General features: G+C 41.2%; 1 protein-coding gene across 2 annotated transcripts in view; it reads right to left on the bottom strand.

The window, feature by feature from the left end:
- Positions 1 to 23199, bottom strand: part of SLC5A8 (solute carrier family 5 member 8) — a 28928-nt gene extending 5729 nt beyond the window's left edge. The window contains exons 1-14 of one of the 2 annotated variants that reach the window (XR_010080233.1): positions 22579 to 23199; positions 20419 to 20484; positions 16469 to 16520; positions 14903 to 14970; positions 13898 to 14052; positions 12379 to 12519; positions 8310 to 8439; positions 7363 to 7451; positions 5897 to 6009; positions 4530 to 4597; positions 4171 to 4257; positions 2949 to 3139; positions 1610 to 1713; positions 1225 to 1330 (exon numbers count right to left, since the gene is read on the bottom strand). Coding sequence is in view for 1 of the 2 variants with exons in the window: in XM_063396233.1 (XP_063252303.1) it covers positions 1610 to 1713; positions 2949 to 3139; positions 4171 to 4257; positions 4530 to 4597; positions 5897 to 6009; positions 7363 to 7451; positions 8310 to 8439; positions 12379 to 12519; positions 13898 to 14052; positions 14903 to 14970; positions 16469 to 16520; positions 20419 to 20484; positions 22579 to 22911 (1597 nt within the window). In the remaining variant the exon portion in view is untranslated. The remainder of the gene's footprint in view (positions 1 to 1224; positions 1331 to 1609; positions 1714 to 2948; positions 3140 to 4170; positions 4258 to 4529; positions 4598 to 5896; positions 6010 to 7362; positions 7452 to 8309; positions 8440 to 12378; positions 12520 to 13897; positions 14053 to 14902; positions 14971 to 16468; positions 16521 to 20418; positions 20485 to 22578) is intronic. The other variant, XM_063396233.1, reaches the window with a different exon arrangement.
- Positions 23200 to 23955: the final 756 nt, after the last annotated feature.

Raw genomic sequence — 23955 nt, 5'->3', positions numbered from 1 at the left:
AGTCACACAGCAAAAGCTGTCAAGCAATCACAGGCCTTAGGGATCATTTCTCACGAAGATGTATACCCTGCCCCTCTCAACAAATAAAATGATCCCTCAACGCCTATTTGAAAGGCCTTAGCTATTTCCCAGTTTCTTAGATTCTCCTTGGATTTGCAATATTAGAAAAAATTAAATCCGGCAATCACCAGAAAAGAATGAATTGCATACAATGGTGTCTGGGACTACTCTGCCAGTCCAGGAGCTGTGACACTAAGTGCTAGCCTGCACCCTGAGCTGCTGTTCTCAGCTCCCTCTCAGCAAGGCTCCTGTCTCCAAACTCATCAGCAATTTTTATAGTGAATTATTTAAGGGCATCCCCAAGATGGAGGGATGAGGGTTATTGGAATGTCTGGGCATTTTAAGGCATGGATTACCTATTCTTGGGAGGGAAACAAAAGAGATTCCTAGGTGCTAGGAATTATCTCTGCTTGTCACCTGAGGCTTAAATGGGATCTTCCTCCATGAGAAGCAGGGTGACTTTGTGGCTGGGTTAATTCTTTTGGGCTTCTGTTCTGTGGCTGAGTATTTCTCATATGGATTTAGTGAGTTGTCTGGTTTTCATGCTTTGTTTCATGGCCTATAGGTAACCTGATCCCTACTTGATAAAAAGCAAAATTTGGGTTCAAGCTTCACTGTAGCAATGGGAAGAGCATGTGCTTGAAAGAAAGTGTGGAGCAAATCTTCTAAAAACTGAGAAGGAAAAGACAATGAGATAAATGTAACTTGTGCTTATTAGTTTCAAAGCATAGGGAAGTTAATGGAAGTGAGTTTGTCTACCGAGTTGGAGTTTCATAGCCCTGGAGCCATTGTGGGTCAGTCTAAGAACTTGAAATCTAATAGCCTCAAAGATGAGGGCTGTTATATGAATCTGGCTCAGGTTACTGGGTAAAGCTGTGAACATCTGCTTTTTTGCTGTTTCTGCCGTGCATGAGGTGAATGACAACCGTAGTTTGCATCTGACCTGGATGCAAATGTAGCGAGGTCATGGGCTGGAACTGAACTCCCCACTGTTACTCATTGCAAGCTGCTTTTTCCCTTTGCACAAAACTACTAAGAAACTGAGAAAGAAGCTAAAATACTCATGCAGAGGATTTGCAGATCTTAGGCATGTTCTTGAGGAATGTGGTGAAAAGCATGAACTCTATGGATGCAGAAAACAGCCCTTGAGTGCTCTGAACTCACTCAAAGTAAAACTGCTTCTTTCCTCTAGAAGCATGGCCGTATATCCTTGCTCGAAGTTGTTGCCATGTCCAGAGACAAATCTTAAACCTCCAGCCCCTGCAGGCATCTAATAAAACAGGAAAGACAGATGTCTTTTTTATTTTCTTTTTTTTTTTTCCCTTAGCTTTAAAAATATGCTGAAATTTCTTTCTCTTTAGAGACTTGTAGTAACTTTTGTTGTGAGCAAAGACCAGGAGTGGGATGCAGAGGCACTCAGGGGAAGAAATTTGATTTAGGATGGTAACCTTAACAGTGTTTGCAGTAGGTTACTGGCACTTCCTCTGGCTCTCAGGACATCTTAGTTTGAAAGAGATCTGAGACACAATCACAGCTCTGAAACTCATACCTGTTAGGAGGCTGATAATTACTCCCACAACTACTGTGACAAGTGTCCCAAGTGTGCTGAAGTAGAGATAAGACAAAGAATACCAGTTGTCTGCCAGGGCAGGCCTGAAATAAAGCAAAAAAAGTGTTACCCTCTCCTTTTCTGTTCCAAACAATTTGAAAATGTTTGTTTCCAGACAAACTCTGTATAAATACAGAGATAAATATCAAGCAACCTAGTAATCTTGAGCTACCTCCATACAATCATATGTGTGCTGAAAACTTGTTCCAAAATTTGCAGAACAAGTTCCTTTCTAAGAGACAGGGCTAGTCAGTACAGTGAAGCAATGCATGAGACAGAGCAAGTAAAACAGGACAGTCCTGTCTCTGCTATGAATCTAGTCCACAGCTGAACACTCCAGTTATCCAGATGAAGGGATTAATTTCTTTAGCAAGGGTGATGTTACTTAAAGGAAGGGACACACACACACACAAAAAAAACCCCAAAAAACAACAACAACAACAACAAAAAAACCACCAAATAAAACCCAACAAGGAAATCAATTCCATGCAGCTCTAAACAGCCAGAAACAATAGAGCAACTGTCTTTACACTTCATTCGGTTCTCCCTGACTATCTGACTATGTATTCTGTTGCAATAGGTGCTTCCCAGCAGCCAGGAGCAGTGCTGGAGGGCTCATGCAGGAGGTGTGGTATATGAAACCAGATGTTGGGCACCCAGGTGTGTGTCAGGGTATCTCTTGATTGTACAATGCTCTAATGTGTAAGGATTTGGAAACCCTAGAAATGTGTTTTTTCAACTTCTTTCTGTTCCTGCTGTTCCCTATATTGTCATTCATGTTTAATTTAACTGTGATCATCCAGAGGAAGATATCTGGCAGTTGCAGAGCAGAAGAAATCCCTTATATTGTGCCCATTCTGAATGTATTGAATAGAACTACTTTGCACAATTTACTGTAGGTAGAGCTGCTAACTGGCATTTTGTCCTTTTAACTGTCAATTACTCTAATTCATGTGACAGACTATGGAATCCAATAACTATAAATGATCTATTTGTTTAAAACTGTGGTCCACAGTAAGGCATGTTCAAGCCTTTGAATTCAAATATTGAACTGAAGCTTTTCAGATCAATAGGAAAATTCACTTTGACTTCTGTTGTGGGGTAACTCAAACAAACTTCAGTCTGATAGGAAAAAAAATCAGAGAAAACGGCTGCATCTCAAACAGTGTGGTAGATAAACCAGAGAAGGATAGTTATAGTAACCCAAATACTCTGCAGATGTTTGTGTTTCTTTAAAAAATAATATATGTCTGTTACTGAACTTGATGAACTCATATACCTTTCTGCACCTGGTGTGCTGAAAACCATTGTAAATGGAATTTCTGTTGTTAAATTTCCTGAGGATATATTACAGCCTGCAGTTGAGAGATAGAGTGGCTTGGTCCTCTCTGGAAGTGGAGGATAAATCTGAGATCCAATTCCAACCCAAAGTGAAATAACGAAGCCACTGACAAGACCCACAAATGCTCCCTGCAAAACAAGAAGTGAAACTTGGATTTACATGAAAAGCAAAAGATATTTGAAAGAACAACTAGATGAGTAAAAAATAGTCACAATAATCTAAACTGTAGTCTCCATAGCAGAAATGAAATATACAGTTGGGAAGTGCTGGGGAGTTTACTTCATTCCCCTTTGGGGAAATACAATGTTTTCTCACAGCTCCTGAGCATACCTCTTTTTATTTGGCCACTAGGTCATTACAATCAAAGGATAACTTTGTTCTACAAAGTATATGGGAAAATCCTGCTTTATTTGAGGCCCTCCTGGAACAAATACTAGAAGAATAGAAGCAATTCTTCAATTTTCTCACGTGATCTGTTCTAGCAAAATAGTCCCTCCTACATCAGAGGTAGGTGCGGTTTTGGCTGAGAGCTAGTAATTTTGTTTTTTACTTTCATACGTTTATAAAATTTGCAACTGCAAAGAGGTAAAAATCTGTGATTGGTAAACTCAGAAGGATTATTATTTAGTAATCCTGCCAGACTAAACCATGGACCATATTAACAAGGTTTGTCAAATCTGTTTTTTGATGGAAAAGGTTTTTCCTCTGGAAAAGAGAACTTTACAATATGGAAGCACTCTGAGAATACCCCAGTTTGGTCTGTAAGTGCTTAGACCCCATTTTCCTGGCCTGACCCCCTTTTGCTCAGACAGGCCAGCATTCTCTGAGCCTACTGGTTGTTCAGCTACATCTCAAGATGCATTGTCCCTGCTTCTAAAACTGGTTTTGAGAAATCCTTGTCAAAGTTTCATTTTTATTTAGATTATTTTGCCCCTTCTGGATGTGTAAATCTCCTCACAGGATGGAATTTCAAGTTCCTATACAGCTATGTTTGTAATTTCCTTTGGAAAGAAGAAAGGGAGCAAGGGGAAATGTCCTCATGGTAAGTACCAAAGACATCTCCCTTGCTGCCCAGCAAATTATCGGTGGGAGAGGGGGAAGGAGATGTCCAAAATGATCAATAAATTTTGGATGAATAGATCCTTAAATTTCTACTTACAATTCCATTAGCAAAGGAGCAGAGGATTCCCAAGGAAAATAGTCCTAAAAGGGGGCCACCAACCATGCCAAAAATGCTGAGCGCTGCCTGAGGAAGGAAGAAAGTTTAGTATCAGATGCTGTGCAAGGAAAGTAAAGCCTCCAAAGTGACAAGCGAAGATGTTCAGAAAGAAATTATGAGACTTTTTAAAGTGGTGTGTACTCAGCTGCTAGGATTTTATACATGGATGCTTAAAACACAGGCTGAGCCATGGGCAGTTCCACTTCAGTACCCAACAAAGAATTTATTTGCAATTATTTTCTTACATAATTTTTTCTGGGTCATTCAATATAGGCATGACAAAGCTGTCTGACACCTACCTGCAACAAGGCTCCTAGAAGAGATGCCACTGCAGCCATAGCAATGCAGACTCCACCATAAAACAGGCCTGTGTGTGAAAGGCAGAATAACGTATAAATCTGCCAAAGTTTGAAAATCATCAATGGAAAAGTTTCTGTCTAATCCAGCATCTCCCAACATCTCCCAGATAAATGTGCTAACATCTGGAGAGTCTGAATTGGCCAAAAGGTCTGGTTTCTTTTTACATTAAGAAGAGATCATGCAAACTTGAAAAAATCCTCTACTGAAGATTAGTTAATAAATTTCAGCCATATTGATAGAGTGGCAATAACCCATTTACTGTTCATATTTCTCAGCTAATCTCCTGTGTCATTGTCCTTATTTTGAGGGAATGATTTTCACTTCTCAGTCTAAAGTCTAGGAAGTGAAAGAGTAAATGCTGGCAGATCACTGGGAGCTGGCACAGTGACAGAGAACATCCCAGGTCACCAGGACATAGTGCCTCTTTCCAGGAGCCGTAACACTGGCTTACTTGGGTCTTTTTCCACCTCCGCCCCTGATGAGTTTCACAGCTCTAGCAAGAGGTTAATCTCACTACTCATTGTGAGGTGTCAGGCAACTCACGATACACAAACAGCAATTTTGGCATGAGCATTGTTTGTAATGCTTATGAAACCAGCATATGCTCTCAGGTGAAAATATTTAACACTGGTTACCCTCCCACCAGTCTGCCATGCTCCCTGGTGTGGGCTACGACACCATGTTGGGACTGAGGTATTTTCATTCTTACTACATGCACTTTCTTGGGGTACAACTGCAGCTGGTCACAGATAGTACAAGTAGCAGACATGGCAATTGCACTTCACAGATTTAAACCATCTGCTCAGTCTAGTTCTGATTCTCTTTGAGTTACATTAAGCAGAGGAGCTAAACAGAGTGACAGTTTGTGAGTATATCAGAGAAGATGTGAAATTTCTTGTTCTCTGGAATATTTTTGGGACACAATGCTATTGGCTTGCATATCAATTCAAAACATTTGTTACAAAACAGCTTCCTTTGCTTCTCATTTTTGACATATGAAAGAAAAACAGTGGCTATTTAAGTCAGAGATATTTGGCTTTGTAGAATTGCAAATCAATACTGAACACCGATGCAGTGCATCCTTCCTTACTGAAGACCAGACAAGATGGTTTCATTTTTTCCTTAAACTCACTTGTCCTCCATTTGTGTAAAACCTACACAGCTGACCTTTTCTTCCCCAAATGCTGCACCAACATAGTCCCTCTGGTGTGAACTATTTACTCCTGATGTACACCATCAGAAGCAAGATCTGAATCAAACCTTCACTTTGTAAAGCAAAAGCAGAAAAGCTATTTTCCAGACATACTCATCCCCATGGAAATCCATGACAGCTTCTTTTCAGAGAGAGATTTGAAGTAGGGCTTAATGAGGTCTTCAACAGTCACAGCAGCCAGAGCATTGATGCTGGAGGACACCGTACTACAGAAGGCAAGATTTATACCATTCTTTATATTTTGAAAATGGAAATCATAGAAAACAGGTAGACTACTGGCACAGAGAAACTGCCACTGTCTAAAACAGTGTCAGAAAACTAATGTAACTGCTGCATAGCTTAAAATAACTTATTATTCCAGAGAATGCAGCTAACAGCTTAGAAAAATTGTAGAAATTAGCTTAGAAAAATTAAAGTAATTATCCTTGGTAAAGTCAAGGCACACACTGATGAAAAGTTGGGCTGGGCCTGGAGAACTGAATAGAAATATCTATTACATATAGCTATCTATTACATACAGCTAGGCTGTAAACTCTACTGGTATACATAATACCTTCACAAATTATCTACAGTGTATATCTGGGTAGGTAAAATTCCGACATCACTGTTTACTTTTAACATACTCTTAGAGGAGAATTCAGATAATATAATTATGCTCACCTAAAAATTAGGCATCTAGTCCAAACTAAACTACTGAGGGCTCCCTGTGGGATCAGAGAAACCAGCACTCCTAAGGCATAAACCAGGTGATCCTGGTTTATGGTTTATGGAAAAGGTGTGTACCTTGCTCTTGCAAGCCACCAGCTTTTCTTCAGCATGTGAAACAAATATTTTGGCTGTTCCTTTTATTTATGTGGCTACAAGTATTCAGAATAAAGAAACTTATTCTGATGTCACATTCATAAGTTTCTCCATTTCTATCTGCTTACTATTGTTCAGAGCCTTCCTTGAGACAGGCAATGTTTCTTAAAAACCCTCCTTGGAAAGCTAAACAAAGCACTCCCCAGTACAGGATAGAAGGGTATTAATCTGTCTCCTGCAGTAAAAATACACAGTGGTTGTTGCTCAATGGGATTCATTCAAGACAATTGGAAGCCCAGGAACTCTGGAAAAGAAGTCTCTAAAGACCAGGGGTGAGGAAAGGCAGATGGCTTTGAAGTCACATAAGTTTGAAACTGGAAAATTAAAGATAAGCATTAAGAAATTTCCCCAACTGTAGCTGTTTGGTGTAACCACCCATTTGTAATACTCAAAAATTCCTGTAGCACAGGGGCTTCAAAAGCAGAGAGAAGGATCGGTTAGTGTTTTACATCACATGTGGCTAGCTGTTTCCTCATGTTGTTAGTGGGAACTCCAAATAGCTTTGAGTCCTACAACCCAAATACTGGAACCTATGGATTTTTAAACTGCATCATCAAAGAGGTCATGGTAATTTTTTTTTTTAAGAATAAAAATTAGCTAGACAAAGAAATAAGTATAAAAGTTTTAGTATAAATGGAGCTTTAGCTCCAACAAAAATGGGGGGGGAAAAGGTAGTAGTTTCCAGATTATTAAATTACCTTAATGTCCCACTGTAGGCACTAGCCACAAAAAGCCCCGGCACTCCTGGAAAATCATGCAGGATATCCAACACTAGGTATGGCATTAACTGAAAAATTCAGATTAAGAAGTATTACCATCTTGCCCTAGTTTTTTTACAGCCTTCTCACTGGCATCCTATCCAGCTGTTCTAATTTTTAATATCCTATCTTGCTCTATTTATTGGTTTTCTACAAAGAAAACCAATCCTAAAATGTCTGCTAGAGCTACAGAGCCAGTCTATGGGCTGCCAGAACTCTTATCCCTCAGGTAAACCTGCTGCTTAAGGTCTTCTTAGGGAGAGGTCACCATCAGTGGTGAGGTAGTTTCTCAGCAACGCAGTTTGATTGCTCATCTCTCTTTTGAAGGAGGGAAGGATTCACTATCACTAACAAAGAGCTGCCTGCTGATAGCCTTCCTCCAGGTGGAGGAAGTATGTTTTGAATCTGAAAAGGATTTTGCCTGTGTCAGCCCAGAGGAATTTAGGTTGGATGACACAAAGCAGCTCAATGAGACCCACAGTCACTCACAAGGGCACTGCTGCTCTCTTCCCCTCACTTCTTGTCAAAGCAGTTTCATGCAATGCTGGCACCCCTAAACCCATTTTGGGTCAAAACCCCACACATTTGAAGAGGTGGGTGGAGTGAGCACTCTCGGTATTGCAGCTCTCCCTGCTGGTCACCTTACCAAGTGCTGAGGGACTTGCAGATCCAGGATAGGTGGGGAATGCAGGGACTGAACAGTGCCAAGGATGGGTCTGATGCTTTCTCCAGGTTATTCCTTTGCACTGTGGTTTCAGCCTGACATAGGATTTCAGCACGTCACTGTTCCCAAACCTCTGACTCTTGAACTACCTTTGTCAGGTTATTATGGCTGCAGAGGTAGGATACCCTTCCACCACCTTCCCCCAGAGTTTGTGGGGCCCTACCTGGTCAAGTGCTGACACCTGTTTGGCTGTCCATGGGTCACAATCTTTGTAGATGGAATAGAGGGCCAGCCCACACAGTGTGGCACAGGCCAGGATGGCCCAGAGTCCCATCAGGTTGATGTAGAGGGACCTGCACCAACACACATGGAAACACCATGTTAGAGATCAACACCCCACAAAAGACCCTGCCAGGGCCAAGCAAGGAAGCGCTCGCACCTGCGCCCAGGAGACTCCCCTAGTCAGTGACTGCCTGCCAGCAAGGGAGTCACCATATCATCCCCAGCATTTCACCTGGAGTGAGATCACATTTCTAAATGTACAAGTGACACTTCTGGTTTTGGTATCGCAGTGTGAGCACTGGTCCCCTGACAATGGAGATGATGGGAGCAATGCAGCAGTCTCCACATTTCATCATGTGCACGAGTTGCACATTGCAGGCAGGAGGCCAGAGGATGCTCTTTCCTCCACGCCACACCCCTTGATACAGCCCAAGCAGATTTGCAAGGCAGGGTGTCCCAGATCCAAGTGTGGGGTACCTTATAGTCAGCACCAGCACTCCTTTGTCTCTGGAGCAGTAATATCATGCTTATACAACGCTGGATTTGTCCTTGCAAATCCACAAATCTCCCATTTCCCCCTGAGACAGTCTCTGTGGGAAGCAGCAATGAGAAAGTAGGGCTGGGACCTGGTCTGGAGCTGCCTCTGGCTGCCACTTCCAGAGAGCAGGGATTCCTAACAAGCCCATGGCTTCCCCTTTAGTTACTAAACAACTGGAGAGTCTGGTATTATCCAGAAACCCTATCACCTCCCCAAATCCTGATGCAAGCTTCAGCTTCAGCTAATGGTGAAACCAGAAATGTGTTTTCATCAGGCCTTAATGTTGCCTTTGCCACACAAGAGGCAGCTTTTACTGGTAGTGAAAACAACATTGTTCTCTTTGCTTAGTAATGGCTTTTGCTTTCCATCTAAGTCTCTGGTTTTCTCAAATGTTTCTAAGCTCTTGATGTCTCCTGGGTCACAAAATTCTTGGTATTTCCAGGGTTACAAAGTTTTTCTCACCTACAGTGGTCAGTACAAGCAAACATACTCACTAGGGGCAAGGCCTTGAAAAACAGCGTTCTTTTCCAGCAGTTGCCTCCTGCTTATCTGTGTATCACTGATAGTGGTTTAACTTCCTAACAGATCACATACCCTGGACCTGTGCCAATCCGTAAGACCTTCTCTGAGAGGACATTTGGTTTCTGTGCAAATATATCCATGCTTGCAATGCTTCAGGAGGCATTTTAGTGCTATGCGTTCCCAAGAAATTAAGGGGTAACAGCCTTTGTATTTCAGCAGGATGAATCAAGAACTAAACCTAATTTTATAAGCCTTGTTAGACATTGAAATGGACATTTTCAGAAAGGCATAATGTAGATTAACTAATTGAACTATCAGTTTTATCCAATAGAAAGGTTATTGTCAAGCACAATGCAAACTCTTAAAAAAGACCTATATAAATAAAAGCTGATTTACACATAGTTAGGGGAACTCTGCATTTTTGCCTTGCATTTGCAGTTAGGGGTGCTCTAAACACAGAATGAACAGCACTTTAAATTTATCTCTAAACTAATTTAGTAAAAATTAAGCAGTCCTCTTCTCATAGATGCTTACATATTGATTGGATGTCTCGCATCCTCTTAGCAGAAGCTGTTCCTGCACTGGCATAATCTATGTTGATATAAGATACCCAGAAACTGATTTAGCACAAAATGTAACCAACGAGTAAAATCAATCCAACTCTTTTGAACAGATGTAATAGAAGAATTAGCCTAGAGCCTGTAGTGAAGATTAGAAAGTCAAGACAAACACAGAGAAGCCAAATAAATTGCCTTGCTTTTAAGCAATTCTTGTTTTTAAACAGCATCAGTGTTTGACACAGAGCTGCTTTTATTCCTTCTGATTTACATCCCAGCTCATGATACACCCCATGACTAAGCACTGGAGAATAATAATTGTAGCACTGTTGGAGGGAGGTGTTTCCATTAATTCTGCATGAGTGACATAGGGTGGAGTTTGGGTGAAGTAGGCATTTTGATTGCAGAAAGCTTATTTTCAATTGTTTGTTTTAGTCTGGCTCTAAGAAGTTAGAAATATGCCAGCTGATGACCTTGAAAGGAAAGTAGAGGAAGTTTTCTGGCAGTTTATCCCTCCTGCTACAAGTGCCTCTTATCATTCAGATATAAGCCTTATGTTCAATTTGCCTAGTGAATGTTTGAAGATGACAGAATCTGCTGGTGTTTCCTGAATGGGGTGAAATCCTTTCCCAAAGAAAATTCCTGTTCTTATGCCGCTGTTAAAGGCCTTCCCAAAACCCTCAAGTTGGGATCTGTGAAGGAATTATTTTCTGAGCTCTAATGTGTTACTGTGCTGTCTCTTGAAAAGCCTTACAGTAACTGGCATGGGGGTAAAAATTCCAATTACTTTGACCTGGTGACATTTTGCACTTCTGTGTACAGATTAAATGACAACAAGAGATACAGGCCAACAACATGATGTGTCAGATGTATTTAATTACATCTGAATGTAAACTAGATAGTCACCACAAAATAGTAGTGTTTATAGTTGTGACAAGCTGCAACAATTATGCAAAATGATTCCTCCATGCAGAAGAAATGTCTTGCACAAGTGAGACACAAGCAAGATGCCATGGAGTCCAACTACCCATGCTAGCAGGACAGGGCTCTGCTGATAAAGTTTCCACAATCATTAATATGAGAGCCCTTACAGAAGCAGATAGCTTCCAGCCCTGGACACAGCTGCTGCAACAGCTCAGAAAACCTACCCTGAGGCTGCCATGGTGTCAGATTCCCTTTGGTCACACTCTGCTTCTGAGACACCAGAGGTGTCTCTGCTCTCAAAGAGGGTAGGGAGGGCGCAAGAGAGGGGCACAGCCCTAAGTGGAGCAGGTGCTGGGAAGAACAGCCTGACTGGCACACAAATCTGTGCAATGTATGCATCTGTTCTCCCACATGCAATCATTCCAGGGAGATGTGGGATGTGCCTTCTGCCTCTGTAGTGCTGAGAACCTAGAACCCAGCCACATGCCTGAGACTGCAAAGAAGTGATCTGGTATGCTGGAGATGTGGCAGGGAACACTGGAGATGTGCCTGATAACCAACATCAACTAATTCCTGTCTGCAGCACAAACGTCTGAAAGGCAGATTTTCTTTACTGCTATAAACAAAATATTTCAGTTGTAAATGGTTCACGATTTTGTGGTATTTTGCTAGCTTTATGAAGGGAAAGCCTTCACAAAGCTTCTTCTCTGTATGTCACTGTACCATAGAATGACAGAATGAATAGGGACTATAGTTATGATGTGTGCTTCTATATTTCTTCTATAAATGAAGAGATCACTAGTAATTCTTAAATCCTGAGCTGTGAACTAATGCATTGATACTAAAGAAAAGATAATAGAGCTAGTAAATATACTCCATTCTAGAGTAAAAGCTCATCAGAAATCTTTACTTTCAAGGAAAACATAACACTGTGCCAGTTTCCACAGTTAATTCTTTAAAAAAAGTCATGACTATTATGAACACAAAATACATGATTACTCAGTAATTTTATCACTGAATAAGTAATTTCTGGATTTCCTCACAGCTATATTCATTGTTATGGAAAAATTGTTTAGTCTTTATTTATGCAAAATCCCCACACAATGATATAGGTTTAGTAGAGCAGCAATTCAAGGTACTGTCTTGATATGACTTCAGCATAAGTACTATAATATTTGGTCTTTAGGTTGCACATAAACTTAATGCAGCTATTTCTATATGAGAATACTGGCACAGTGAAACACTGAGGCACAAAGTTCAATCTTACAGCAATCACAACTAACTCATACACCAGTACTTATTGTAGCCAAATTTCTTCCACCTGGTCCACTAAACAGAAGGCAAAAGTTGTTAGCCTTTATAATTGAGATTTACACAGACAAAATACACCCGCACTCCTTTAAAAAAAAAATCTCTCTTATAAAGACCAGCCACTGCAAAAATCAGACAGTAACTGCTGACACACTTACAATTTTGCATGGAATCTGCTTTTGCAGGCAATATATCTCTGGACTTGAGACTGGTTAACCCCGTATATACCAGTCCACGTGAAAGTCCCACCTATAACAATTGTCCAGAAGGTGTGCCTCTGCAAAGGATTGGGATCAAAGCTACAACGAGAGGAAAAAGAGAAAACAAATTCAGAATATGAAAGTCTCCTTAATAGGTAAAGACCTTAATGCTTAGAAGAAATAATTTCTCCATGCTTGTTCTAATACAAACTTTCTTAATTTGGCCAGATTTTGAACGTTACTTTACTCTAACTTTACGTGAAGTCACAGAAAGCAAATTTTAAAACTCTGAAATGAAACACTCTGAACCGTCCAAAGGTGAAGCTTTATTTGCCTACAAACTACAGTCTTATGTAAAGCTGTATGATGCCTGTGATGGCTGTGATGAAATGATGCTGCAGTAAAAAGTGTAATGTTCCTGCTTATCTAGAGGGACATCAGTCTAACACCAGTATAAAGGTATGTTTACAACCCCAACCTTTGTGGACAGAGACCCTATAAAAAATTTTGCTGGTTTAGCTTTAAGTAAATAGCAGATTTTAGGTGGCCATGAACAATTATTATTTTTAAATCAAACTTCAATACAGCAATAAATTATCTTGGTGAACGCTGTAGTATTATTTCACCTATTAGATTCCTTTTCCTATTCCTTTTCTTTTTGTATCTGTGAACTCTGTGACTGGGAGAAGAATCAATGCAGTATAACCACCGCAAATGAGCCAAACAGATTGAAATAAATTGCTATTCATAAGAAGAAAAACATACCCACAGATTAATAACTTACTGAAGAATTTGGCGAAGAATTTTACAGAACAACCTGATTAATATTGTGAACTATAGACAAAGGACAAATCTCAAAACTTGTCATACTAAACTTTCACTAATAGCACTGTGTGGAGATTTGCAGAAGAATCTTTTATTCCTCAAAGGTACAATAACTTTTTTACTTGAAATGGTATTTGATTCAACATTGTCAGACTTAATATTCTTGAACCTGTAAGGTGATATTTTTAGCCTATCATTACTTGCAATAATGGAGGGTAAAATATTATTAAAACTACTTTTGTTTTTTTCTTTCAGGGAAAAGAAAAATAAACCCCTTTTTCCGATTAGGCAAAAACTTTTATTTTCCCATTTGTTTTGGTCTAGTCGCTGAAATGCCGAAACAGCTCTTTGCAAATTGTGATTATAAATGCAAATGTGCTCTCCTATTCACTATTCCTTTCAGTGGAATCCCAAATGTATCCTTAAAACACTTACTTGACAAATCAAAAAGGTTTCTCTCTTTCCACGATTTTGCATGGTGTAAAACCTAAAAAATATCCCTCCAACTAGGTAAGCTTGTTTAAAAATATACAGAAACTGGGTCACAAATTCTGCCTTCCTCCTCCTTCAGTAGCAGTTTAATTTCACAGTTAGTCACATGAGCTCTATTTGTAAGAATAGAGAGGCACATCCTCTGCAAATACAAACTCACTCCCAGAAGTTTAATCTTCCTCCATGGTAGGAATCATTTACAATGCGTCCAATTCCCTCCTGAACCACCACAGCTCGTATAATCACAGATGAAAATCCAGCAACCATGATTCCAACCTGGAAAACATCTGTCCACACCACTGCCTTCAGACCACCCTGCAAGAGGAACAGCACATACCAGGTACAACAAGGCATCAACACTCCTGTTGTGCACACACATTCAACTAACAGAAACAATACCATATGTATCATCCGTAATAGATTAATTTCATCTTCATATTTAATGGAACTAATTCTGTAGTGATGTCTTTAGAAATTCTGGAACCAATTCAGGACATCCTGGCTCTTTTTTGAACTGCACAAGAATTAATTTTGGCCATACACATAATTTAATCCAGTATTTCCTTCGGCACATAACCTGATTCAGAAGTTTGTATCAAAAGATAAATTTTCAGACAGTGCTCATCTTAATTACATACAGGACCACTAACTCCAGAAGGTATACCAATCATCTGAATAAACATTATTCAATCCACCATAAGCAAATAAATTTGTCTTTGAGGTTCTCTTTCATAATTTCTAGACACTTGGTCAATTAACACTAAATTGAAGACCAATCTATTCCTGTGGCATGCTATTTTCAGTGGCTCTATTCAATAACACACAAGACTGTTACAGTTGCATTGAGCTGTATGACAAACTGCACAGCAAAACCCTACTAGATCAGAACAAAAATCACGGGAGGATTTTTAGAAAGGGAAATCTACCTGTTTTGCTATTCTTTCAGCAACAACAGAAGTTTGAGTATTACAACAAAAATGATTTCAGTTGCATAGTGGCTGCCTATGCATTCAGAGAGGTCCCTGGATAAATATGGTCCTGTGGCTACACCTGTAAAATGTAATTCCACAGAGTCACTTGATTATTAGGCTATTTTCAATAAATTCCATATGTGATGTGAATGGTGAAAGGAACAGATCTTTTTCTCAACTGAAGCCCCACGTACCAGTGTGCAGTAGAATGTGCAGACCACGCCAGTCGCCACCACTGCGCCCCACAAGTCAAAGCCAGTGACTGAAAGAGAGGGAAATAGCACCAGTGTGAACAAGGCATTGGGGACAAAACACTGAAGGTCAATTATAAACTGGAAATAAATTAAATGCAAAAGTAGGAAGTATAAATGGCATGGTGTTTCTAAACCATGGGCTTCACCCTAACCAGTTCTAAAACTGAAACAGTTGTTATTTACAGATTTGGAAACTGCTAAAAAGTTGAGATTCATTTCAGGATCTAGGAAGCTATTTGCCTTTAATGTGAATGCTGCCAAACAACACGTCCAATATGTCCCAACTCAGGAAGGTTTTAAAATACATGTCCTTCCTTGAAACACCTGTGTAGTTGCTACTGAGCCCTTAGGCAGGGATTTAAGCAAGTAAACAGTATGGGGGTTCTCCACAGAGATAAAGTTGCTCAAGCATTGTCTGGAAGAAATGCATCAGAGTAAAAGCCCTTATTTTATTCTTCCTTCTCTTAAGGATCATACGTTCTGCTATACAACACTGCTGTGCTGTGGCTGATATGCAGGATGTCACTGCCCAGCTTAGCAGGCTCACCTGCTGCCAGGCAGGGCATCAGGGGGCTCCCTGACAGAGGTCAGGCTAATGAGAAACACTGAAACAAAACTAGTGAAAAATATTAGTTACTCTAATTAGGAATCAGCTAAGTCATAGCTTGGTTTAGCATGTATTTGCAAGGCAAATATAAATATCAAAGTCACAAAACCTGATGGACTTATACACTGGAGGAAACCAGTACAGAGAGTGTTGGCGTTTTTCTTCCTTTTTGTTCAATGAACAGGGCAAAAAAGGAATTCAATAAGCAGAAAAGCTGTGACTTGATTCTAGCCAAAATGATTCATTTTTATTTGAATTTTGTTATTCCTTTTTCTTGCCAAATGAACAAATTAATGGTGTCAGATTAAAAGTTTGATTTGGCTCATAGAAAAACTTTTGCCCTTTTGGAAATGAATGTTGCTCATTTTCAAATCAAAGAGTCATTGTGAAGTAGAAAATGGAAATATTTAACTTTGTAAATATGACAATAAACATCTTAAGTTAATAATCTCTTTTCTGTTGATTTGGTTTTCCTGGAAAAACAACAGACCACATTAAACAGTTCTAGGCAGCCCAAAATCATATTTACAGAACTTCTGCCTTGCTCTCATCTTGAAGAATAGCACTTAACCAGAGGCATTAAACTTGTCTTTAGTGCCTGCATTGCCTTCAAAATTTACTTAAGTCTTGTCAACTTTTTCTGAATAAGCCATTATCTACAGATATTGCATCAGAGGTAGAGTAAATGAGAGCCAGGATTCCCATAAATCTCTTCTGTAATTCCTTACAGGCAGGGATTAAAGGACTAGGATTACAGAGTTCCCATTAAAATACTTCACAGTCAAACCCTCAGCTATATTTTTAGGTGTTGCATTACCAAAAAATCCCCACCATACCAATACTATATGCAGAATAAATTATAATCACTAGAGGAAACAGTTGCAGTATACTCGTCTTACCTTGATTTAGTGCTAAAGCTGGAGCATAAATGACAATACCAGTATATAAAGTCTAGAGCAGGAAAAAAAAAAGGAAAGATCAAAATAAATGTAAATTCCTGGAAAACTATAACTTTCTGAGATGATTTCTTTTCAAGCATCTATGTAGTTTATATTTCCTAAATTCATAACTGTTGATAAATAATTCCAATTAGAAGACAAATGTCTGAGGCTATTAAACTCTGCAATCTCACAGCCTAGTATTCTTAAAACAAATACCAGGGACTGTTAAATATAAAATCCATCTTTATCTTCTCCTGGCTTTTATAATTAATTTTTCTAGTCCTTTAAAACTGCAAAGGAAACAAGAGCAAAGGAAGTTAATGAGGTTTACACATGGTTTGTCAAGGAATCTATTACTATCATTTTCTCAGTCTTGAAATCAATATGCCTTTCAGTATATATATTCAGCTATAATTCATGTGAGTAAGAACACAAAATATGACATTAGTTTGTCATTACAGATAGCATTACAAGGAATTATAACTTTCAGCCTGTAAAACTAAGGCATACATGATTATATTTTCAACCACAGTAAAGATACAGACAAATCAAGGATCTACTCCATCTACCTTTGTGGGCACAATGGGATTCATACACTGATATCCCTCAATTTCTTTGTATATGGTTTTAAATCCTGTTTGCTTTTTTATCACTGTTATTACTGCCACCAGTTCAGCTGTTAGATGGATCAGGAGAATACAGCTTCCAACATGTTGATGACCTCTGTGAAGGTCAGTGGTCTTGATTTAAAGCATCTGGATCACCACTAGGTCATGAGCTGACGTGTGTCAGTTTTCCATGGCTGGACTCTTCTGATTTTCTGATTTACAGGGATGGGATTTGGGCATGGAAAAGCAGCAGAATCAGATGTCATACAGGAAGCAGACAGCTTCTGCCCTTCCTGCGAATGTCCACCCTAGGCACAAGTGGCAAACCACAGCAGGATTGCTAACCACTGAACTACTTGCTGTGGCTTTTGAGCAGATCAAGACCAGTCCCCGAGGTGGAGCTCTACCATATGGCCAGTGGCTATGCTGGGGACACAGCCAAGAGGTAAAGGGAGTGAATAGGTCTCTAGCTGTATGAGGAAATTAGTACGGAGAAGCTGCTTCACCCAGCCTAACCTAACTGCCCTGACTCCCTGCTGCACACCTGCTACAAGCACATGCCAGAAAGCATAGGGGGGTCACTGGGGAAATAGTTATTTCTACCTGTGTGCTACTCCCTGCCACTGTGTGTGCATGCTTGTTTCTCTCAGTGCCATGAGTCATCTTTAGATTTTCATATATAGCTTGTATGACAAGGAAGCTGCCAGTCCTGACTGGTCCCTGGTATCTCCTCAGAACCACCTGCATCACTTCCCAGCCAGCTCCTCACACCTGTCTAGCCCAGTCAATGTTTGATTTACTTTCCATACAGTGACTGTCAGGGTGTGCTGCTGGAACATAGAATGGTTTGTGTGGGAATAGTCCTTCAGAGAACATCTAGTCCAACACCCCTGCCATGGACAGGCACACCTTCCAAGAGATCAAATTGCTCAGAGCCCCATCCAGTCTGAGTTTGAACACTTCCAGGGATGAGCCACTGCACTTCTTCAGGCTACCTGGTCCAGTATCCCACTATCCTTGCTGCGAATAAATTCTTTCTATCCACTCAAAATCTACCTTCTTTCAGTATAAAACTATTATCCCTTGTCCTGTCACTACAGGCCTTGGTAAAAAAATCTCTCCACCTTTCTCATAAGCCCCATTTGAAAGGCTGCAATAAGGTCTCCCCACAGCCTTCCCTTCTCCAAGTTTAACAATTAATCCCAACTTTCTCAGCCTTTCTTCACAGGAGAGGTTTTCTACCCCCAAGACCATTTTTGTGGTTATCCTCTGGACCCTCTCCAAGAGGTCCATGTCTTTCTTATGCTGGGGACCTGACAGCTAGATGCAGTACTGCAGCTGGGGTCACACAAGTGTGGAGAAGACAGTGAGAATTGCCACCCTTAACCTGCTGGCCACACTTCTTTTGGTGAAGGATAGAATTGGCTTTCTGGGCTGTGACCAGACTTTCTGGCTCGTGTCAAACTTTTCATCCACCAGCATCTCCAAGTTCTCCTCTGCAAGGCTGCTCCCAACCAGTTCATCCTTCAGTCTATACTGATATCTGTGATTGCCCCAATCCATGTGCAGGGCCTCTCACATGCGTTTGCTGAACTTTATGGGGCCACTCCTCAAGTCTGTCAAAGTCCCTCTGGATGGTGTCCTTTCCCCTCAGTGAATCAGCTGCATCACTAAGCATGGTGTCATCCACAAACTTGCTGAGGGTGAACTCCTTCTCACTATCTATGTCGTTAGTGAAGGTACTAAACAGCATTAGTTCCAGTACATACATACTCATTACTGGATTCCATTGAAATATTTAGCTGTTGACTGCAATGCTTTGGATGCAATCATCAAGTTAATTATTTTTCCTCCCAATAGTCCATCAGTCAAACTCGTACCTCTTCAAGCCTGTTAATTCAAGGGATTCAGCATGAGAACTTGTGGCTTTCTCACATACAGAAAGTAAGTGCCAGAAGCTTTGAACCATCAGAAATTAAAATTTGTCACAACTATGATCACATTTTTGTGTCAATTTAAATAGGATTGATACAATATTTCCACTTCTTCAGTAGGGTTTTTTCAATTGTATTATTTTAGATCATTTTCTTTACCTTCTTTTAAGTATTAATATTCACAGAAGAGTTAAAATTGCACCATTAAAATCTTGGGAGATTTTCTTTCCTCACTAGTATTTAATTTATTCAGGTTAAATTGTAAGTGCTAGGCAGAGAAAGCCACATATAGGTCTTCGGTTAATTTCCTTGAGCACATATTTAAGTTGCACAGAATTATTTTTCTCATCTTTGCAAGCAAAGATTATGCTTAGCTCTTCCAACTTACACAACTGTGATGTCTTCATATGTACTGGTGAAACAGTGTCAGGTTTCACACAGGCCAGCACTCTACTTTTTCCATGAGCTTGTGTATCTGTAAAAACCAGCTAAAAAGCACTGCTCAAATAAGTAATGAGCACTGCACTGGGAACCAGCTTACTGGTGCAAGTGTGATTGCCCTGTAACTTCTGGTGTGCCTTAAAAAATACAAAAATGGACAAAAAACAACATGTAACTTAAAAAGCTTTCTGATTGCATAGTCATTCTTACTTTGAATTACCCTAAAAGTCCACTTCAAAATTGTGAAAAGAACACATTTTTGTTCTGGTGCATTTGACATATGCTCACTAACACTTAAGAGCTGTGGCCCTGTACTGACTCTTTGAAAGGGCCAGATACAGCAAACTATACCAACAATAATTTCAGGATTGTTTTAGTTTAACACTCCCCAGGGCAGTAATTTTCTACTTCTCAGTTTGCAGGCATCTAAGGTTTTTCCAGTGGTGGTGGTGCAAACCCTCATGCAGTAGGTAAATGACAGCTCCTGACAGGCTGCTTTGTCACCTCTCACTGATCCTTGAGAATTAGTCAGACTCCGTGAATCCACACACCAGAGGATGAAAACTGCCACTGTAGATAATTGGTGCATGTTTACATTTTGAACTCATTGCAGGTTTCTCCAGCAGGCAAGAGAATGACTGCTCTTCACACTGCTATCCTGTAGTGAAGAGTTGCTCCTCTCTTGGCATGGTGCTGATGTCAAGTGACTGCTCTGGATATACAACAGTGCCCACAGAGACACAAGAGGCAGATAGCCCAGCATCTGCCCCCCACCTCATTGCTTGGAGCAGAAGGAGCTTTGTTTCTCCTGCTCCCAGCCACTCAGGCACTATGGTAAGGCTGCTCAGAAGGAACAGCCAGTTACATTCAACCAAATAATTGTGGTGCTCCCAAGGACCACAGAACAGCTTTGAAGTTTACTTGCCGTTTGTATTATGAAAAGGACCGTTCCACAGAGGCGTAGATATTTATTAAATCGAAGTTCTAAATACTGCAAAAAAGAAGAAAAAACAAACGCTTATATTGAAATTTGGCACTACTGTTAGGACTAGAATGAAGTGATGAGCAATACAGAAAGAGCGGAGAGTAGTTTTTACACTTTCATGAATGGCCAAAATTCCTAGAGTCTCCTTGTTTGATATCTCTTTCAACTTGGTTTGATATTTCTTTACAGACCTCACCACTGGGTAATAACACACAAACAAGTGAAGCAGACATAAGCTAGTCACTATACAATGGAGTCTACAGAAAAAATTAGGACATATTGTCATAGAATCACTAAATATGGGTTGAAAGTGACAGATTCCCAAGAACCATCAAGTCCAACACCATCAAGTCCAACTCTTGACTCTGCACAGGGAAACCTAAAAGTTGACAACAACATAGTAGCCAAAAAATAGAACCTACTAGTTTTGTGAAATCAGAGAGAAAAAGAAAACATTGTGACTATTACCACATCTTAGTCAGATTGGAAACTCTGGCATTATGTGTGTTCATGTGAACTGCTGCAAGAGATGGCAAAAGATTTTTCAGTGGTCAGCAGCTTCTCCCCATGTTAACCTCACCTTCTGCACTGCCCAAGGCAGCCTGCTATATTCTACAGATAAGTCAAAACTTAGCCTTTTGTGAAACAGGAATTATTTCTACCAAGCTTGGGACAGCACAACCTCTACATGAGTCTGTCATGCTGTAGAGCAGATTTTTTACCAACATCTGTCCTAAAAGCCCTCTTGGTGTGTGGTTGTACAAAAGAAATCTCATTTGCCTGACAAATCTCAACACAATCAACACAGATAAACACTGAAGCATCTCAAAGGGATCATTCACGAACTGAGCATTTAAAATGTGATCTGTGAGCATGTCCACACAAGGAAACAGTCTTGCACCCCTAGACAGACACAAAGGTTGTTAAAAATCTGTAATCTGTCCACAAGTAGAAGATGTATCTTTTATAGGTGCATTACTGATTCAACACCAAGATAATCAGTGAGTTTCCAGTCATGATCATAAGCCTTTATTTAAAAGAGTCCTATTTAAGTATCATCATGACAGTCCAAAGATTAGTAGATTAAAATACACTGGAAGACATCAGAGATTTCTGTTGGTGAATTCTTTTCTATATCTACCAACAGAAATCTTGTTTGCAGCCTCCAGTGCTGCAGTGCCTCTGTTCAGTGTAATAAAATGCTAAAGATCAAAGTAGCCAGTCAAGGAATTTCACCTGCACTGATGTTCCTTTCCCAAAGTCCTCTGCAAAAAGAGCAGTTTGCTTTCAAATCTGCACCTAGGAACTATCTCCATGCAGGAAGACAAACAGGTTGCATGGACATTCTGAATCAGAAGAAAGCACTGACCAGATGCTTCCCCACTCCACAAACTGTCAGGCTTGACCTGTGATTATCCCACTACCCCAGCTGTCTCTGTGCTGATGGCTATAGCTTTAACTTCCATGCTGGGCTGAAGACCACCTCAGCCTTACTTGGGTGGAGGTAAGAAAACTTTCACAGACACAGAGCATTTGCTGACTTCCTTGTATAATCATGACAGAGAAGACTTTCAGTACTGTAAACAGCCTCAGGTGACAAGGAGTGTCTTCAAAATCCCTAGGAGCAGCACAAATACATACTCTGCCAAAGAGGAACTTTCGTGGTTGCACCTAAGCTTAGAAACCAACCAGGAAGGAGTGTGATGTGATAAGAGGACTCTGGTTCCTACAGTAGATGCTTTTGTGCTTTGGTTTTGGTATATTAATTACAGATGATTAATGGCATGTCACAATCCAAGCTGCACTAGGATTAATCCACCTACTGAACTGAGTATCTGGCATGAGGAAACAGATCTGGTATGACACACAGCTCCTTATATAAGGCAGCAGGGTTGAGCATCACCTGTCTGCAGAGGAAATGTGGGCAGATTTGGGGACAGAGAAGGTTGCAGCCTGCTCTCAGGAGTGAGGTGATATAGGACAGCCAAAAGTGCAGGAATTTATGGGAAGAGAAGATGGAGGGCAGACACATAGAAAGTAGGCATGAGAAGCCCCCCAAGTCCCTAAAGCTGGGGAAAGATTCTTTCCACACTACCTTACCTCATAGGTGCTGGTAATGCCCAGCTTGTAGAAGACAGGCAGGAAGATCTCAGCACTGCACAGCACCACCAGGGCATAGGTGATGGCAAAGATGCAGAAGACAGCACCGTAGCGATAGATCTCAGCAGGGGTGCCCAGCACCGTGACGGCTGACATGAAGCTGGCCGTGAGGGAGAGTGCAACCGGGAGGGCACTCATGCTGCGGCCTGCCATGAGGAAGTCCTTTGACGTCTTCTGCCCCCCTCCCACGAAGGCGTAGTAGATGCCAATGATGGCTGAGATGAGCAGCATGGCCGCAAAGACCACATAGTCCCACACGGTGAAGCGCCCCATTCTACTGGAGGAACTCACTCTTGGAACCAAGGATCTTCCCCAAAATCAGAGGGGTTGCTGCAGTCTCCGCAGGGCTGGCACGGAGTGGTATAAGCAGGAGGTAACAGATGGGGATGGGCCCCGGGGAGGTGGCCCTCGCCGGGGCTGGGGCAGGTGCGGTGACACCAGTGGGACAGAAGCTAAAAGGCGCGATGCGGTGTCCGCCGCCGCGCGGAGCGGAGCGCCTCGCCGCGTGTTCCCGGGGCGCGGGAGCGGGCTGCGCCGGGAGCCGCTGTGCGAGTGCCGCCGCCGGGACGGCGGGCGGGCCTTATACGGTGCCGGTGCCCGCTCCTCCCCGCGGCGCTGAGCGCCTCCGCAGAGCGACAAGGGGCGGCGATACCGGACCAGGGCAGCCCGCCCTGAGCCTCCGGGCTGCGGGATGGCGCCACGGCACAGCCCCGCCTGAACGCTACTTGGGTCGCGGTCCAGAGCTTTTGGAGGGAAGATATTTCACACGAGAGTTCCCCAGGATGGGGAACCTACCCTCGCTCACTAGCATATTCCACCATCTCCCCAAAGGACGGAGGAGAAAATATATTTTAATATATACATTTCCAGGAGTTGTGCAATCTGAAGGGAATCAGATTTACCAAAGCGAGTTGTTGAACACTGCAGTTGAGCAACAGGGAAACCCTTCTACCTGCACTGTGCTCACAGAAGTTTTACTGACAGTCTTCAACTAATCACAGGTTCAAGAGTCAAAGTGCACAGGAATATCACAAATGGAACTTCACACACCTTGCCCAGAGAGGAATACATCAAAAATACCTATGGGATTTTAAGGTCATGCATGTCAAGTGGTGGAGATGTGCCTGTTTCTAGAGCTAGCAGCATACACAGGAGTAACACAGCAAATACAGCATTTGGCCACTTTGCCACATATTAGCAACCCCAGATGGGGAATGAAGACGAAAGGATGCCAAAGCTGACTAAGATGTGCTTGACAGCAGTGCAGCCACACACAGCACACTTGCAGCATAGTTTAGAAGATTTGCACAGTAGCTT

This window comes from Prinia subflava, chromosome 4 (assembly GCF_021018805.1).
Source record: "Prinia subflava isolate CZ2003 ecotype Zambia chromosome 4, Cam_Psub_1.2, whole genome shotgun sequence".
In the NCBI taxonomy this organism is placed as follows: domain Eukaryota; kingdom Metazoa; phylum Chordata; class Aves; order Passeriformes; family Cisticolidae; genus Prinia; species Prinia subflava.
This window is presented reverse-complemented; position numbering and strand designations above follow the sequence as displayed.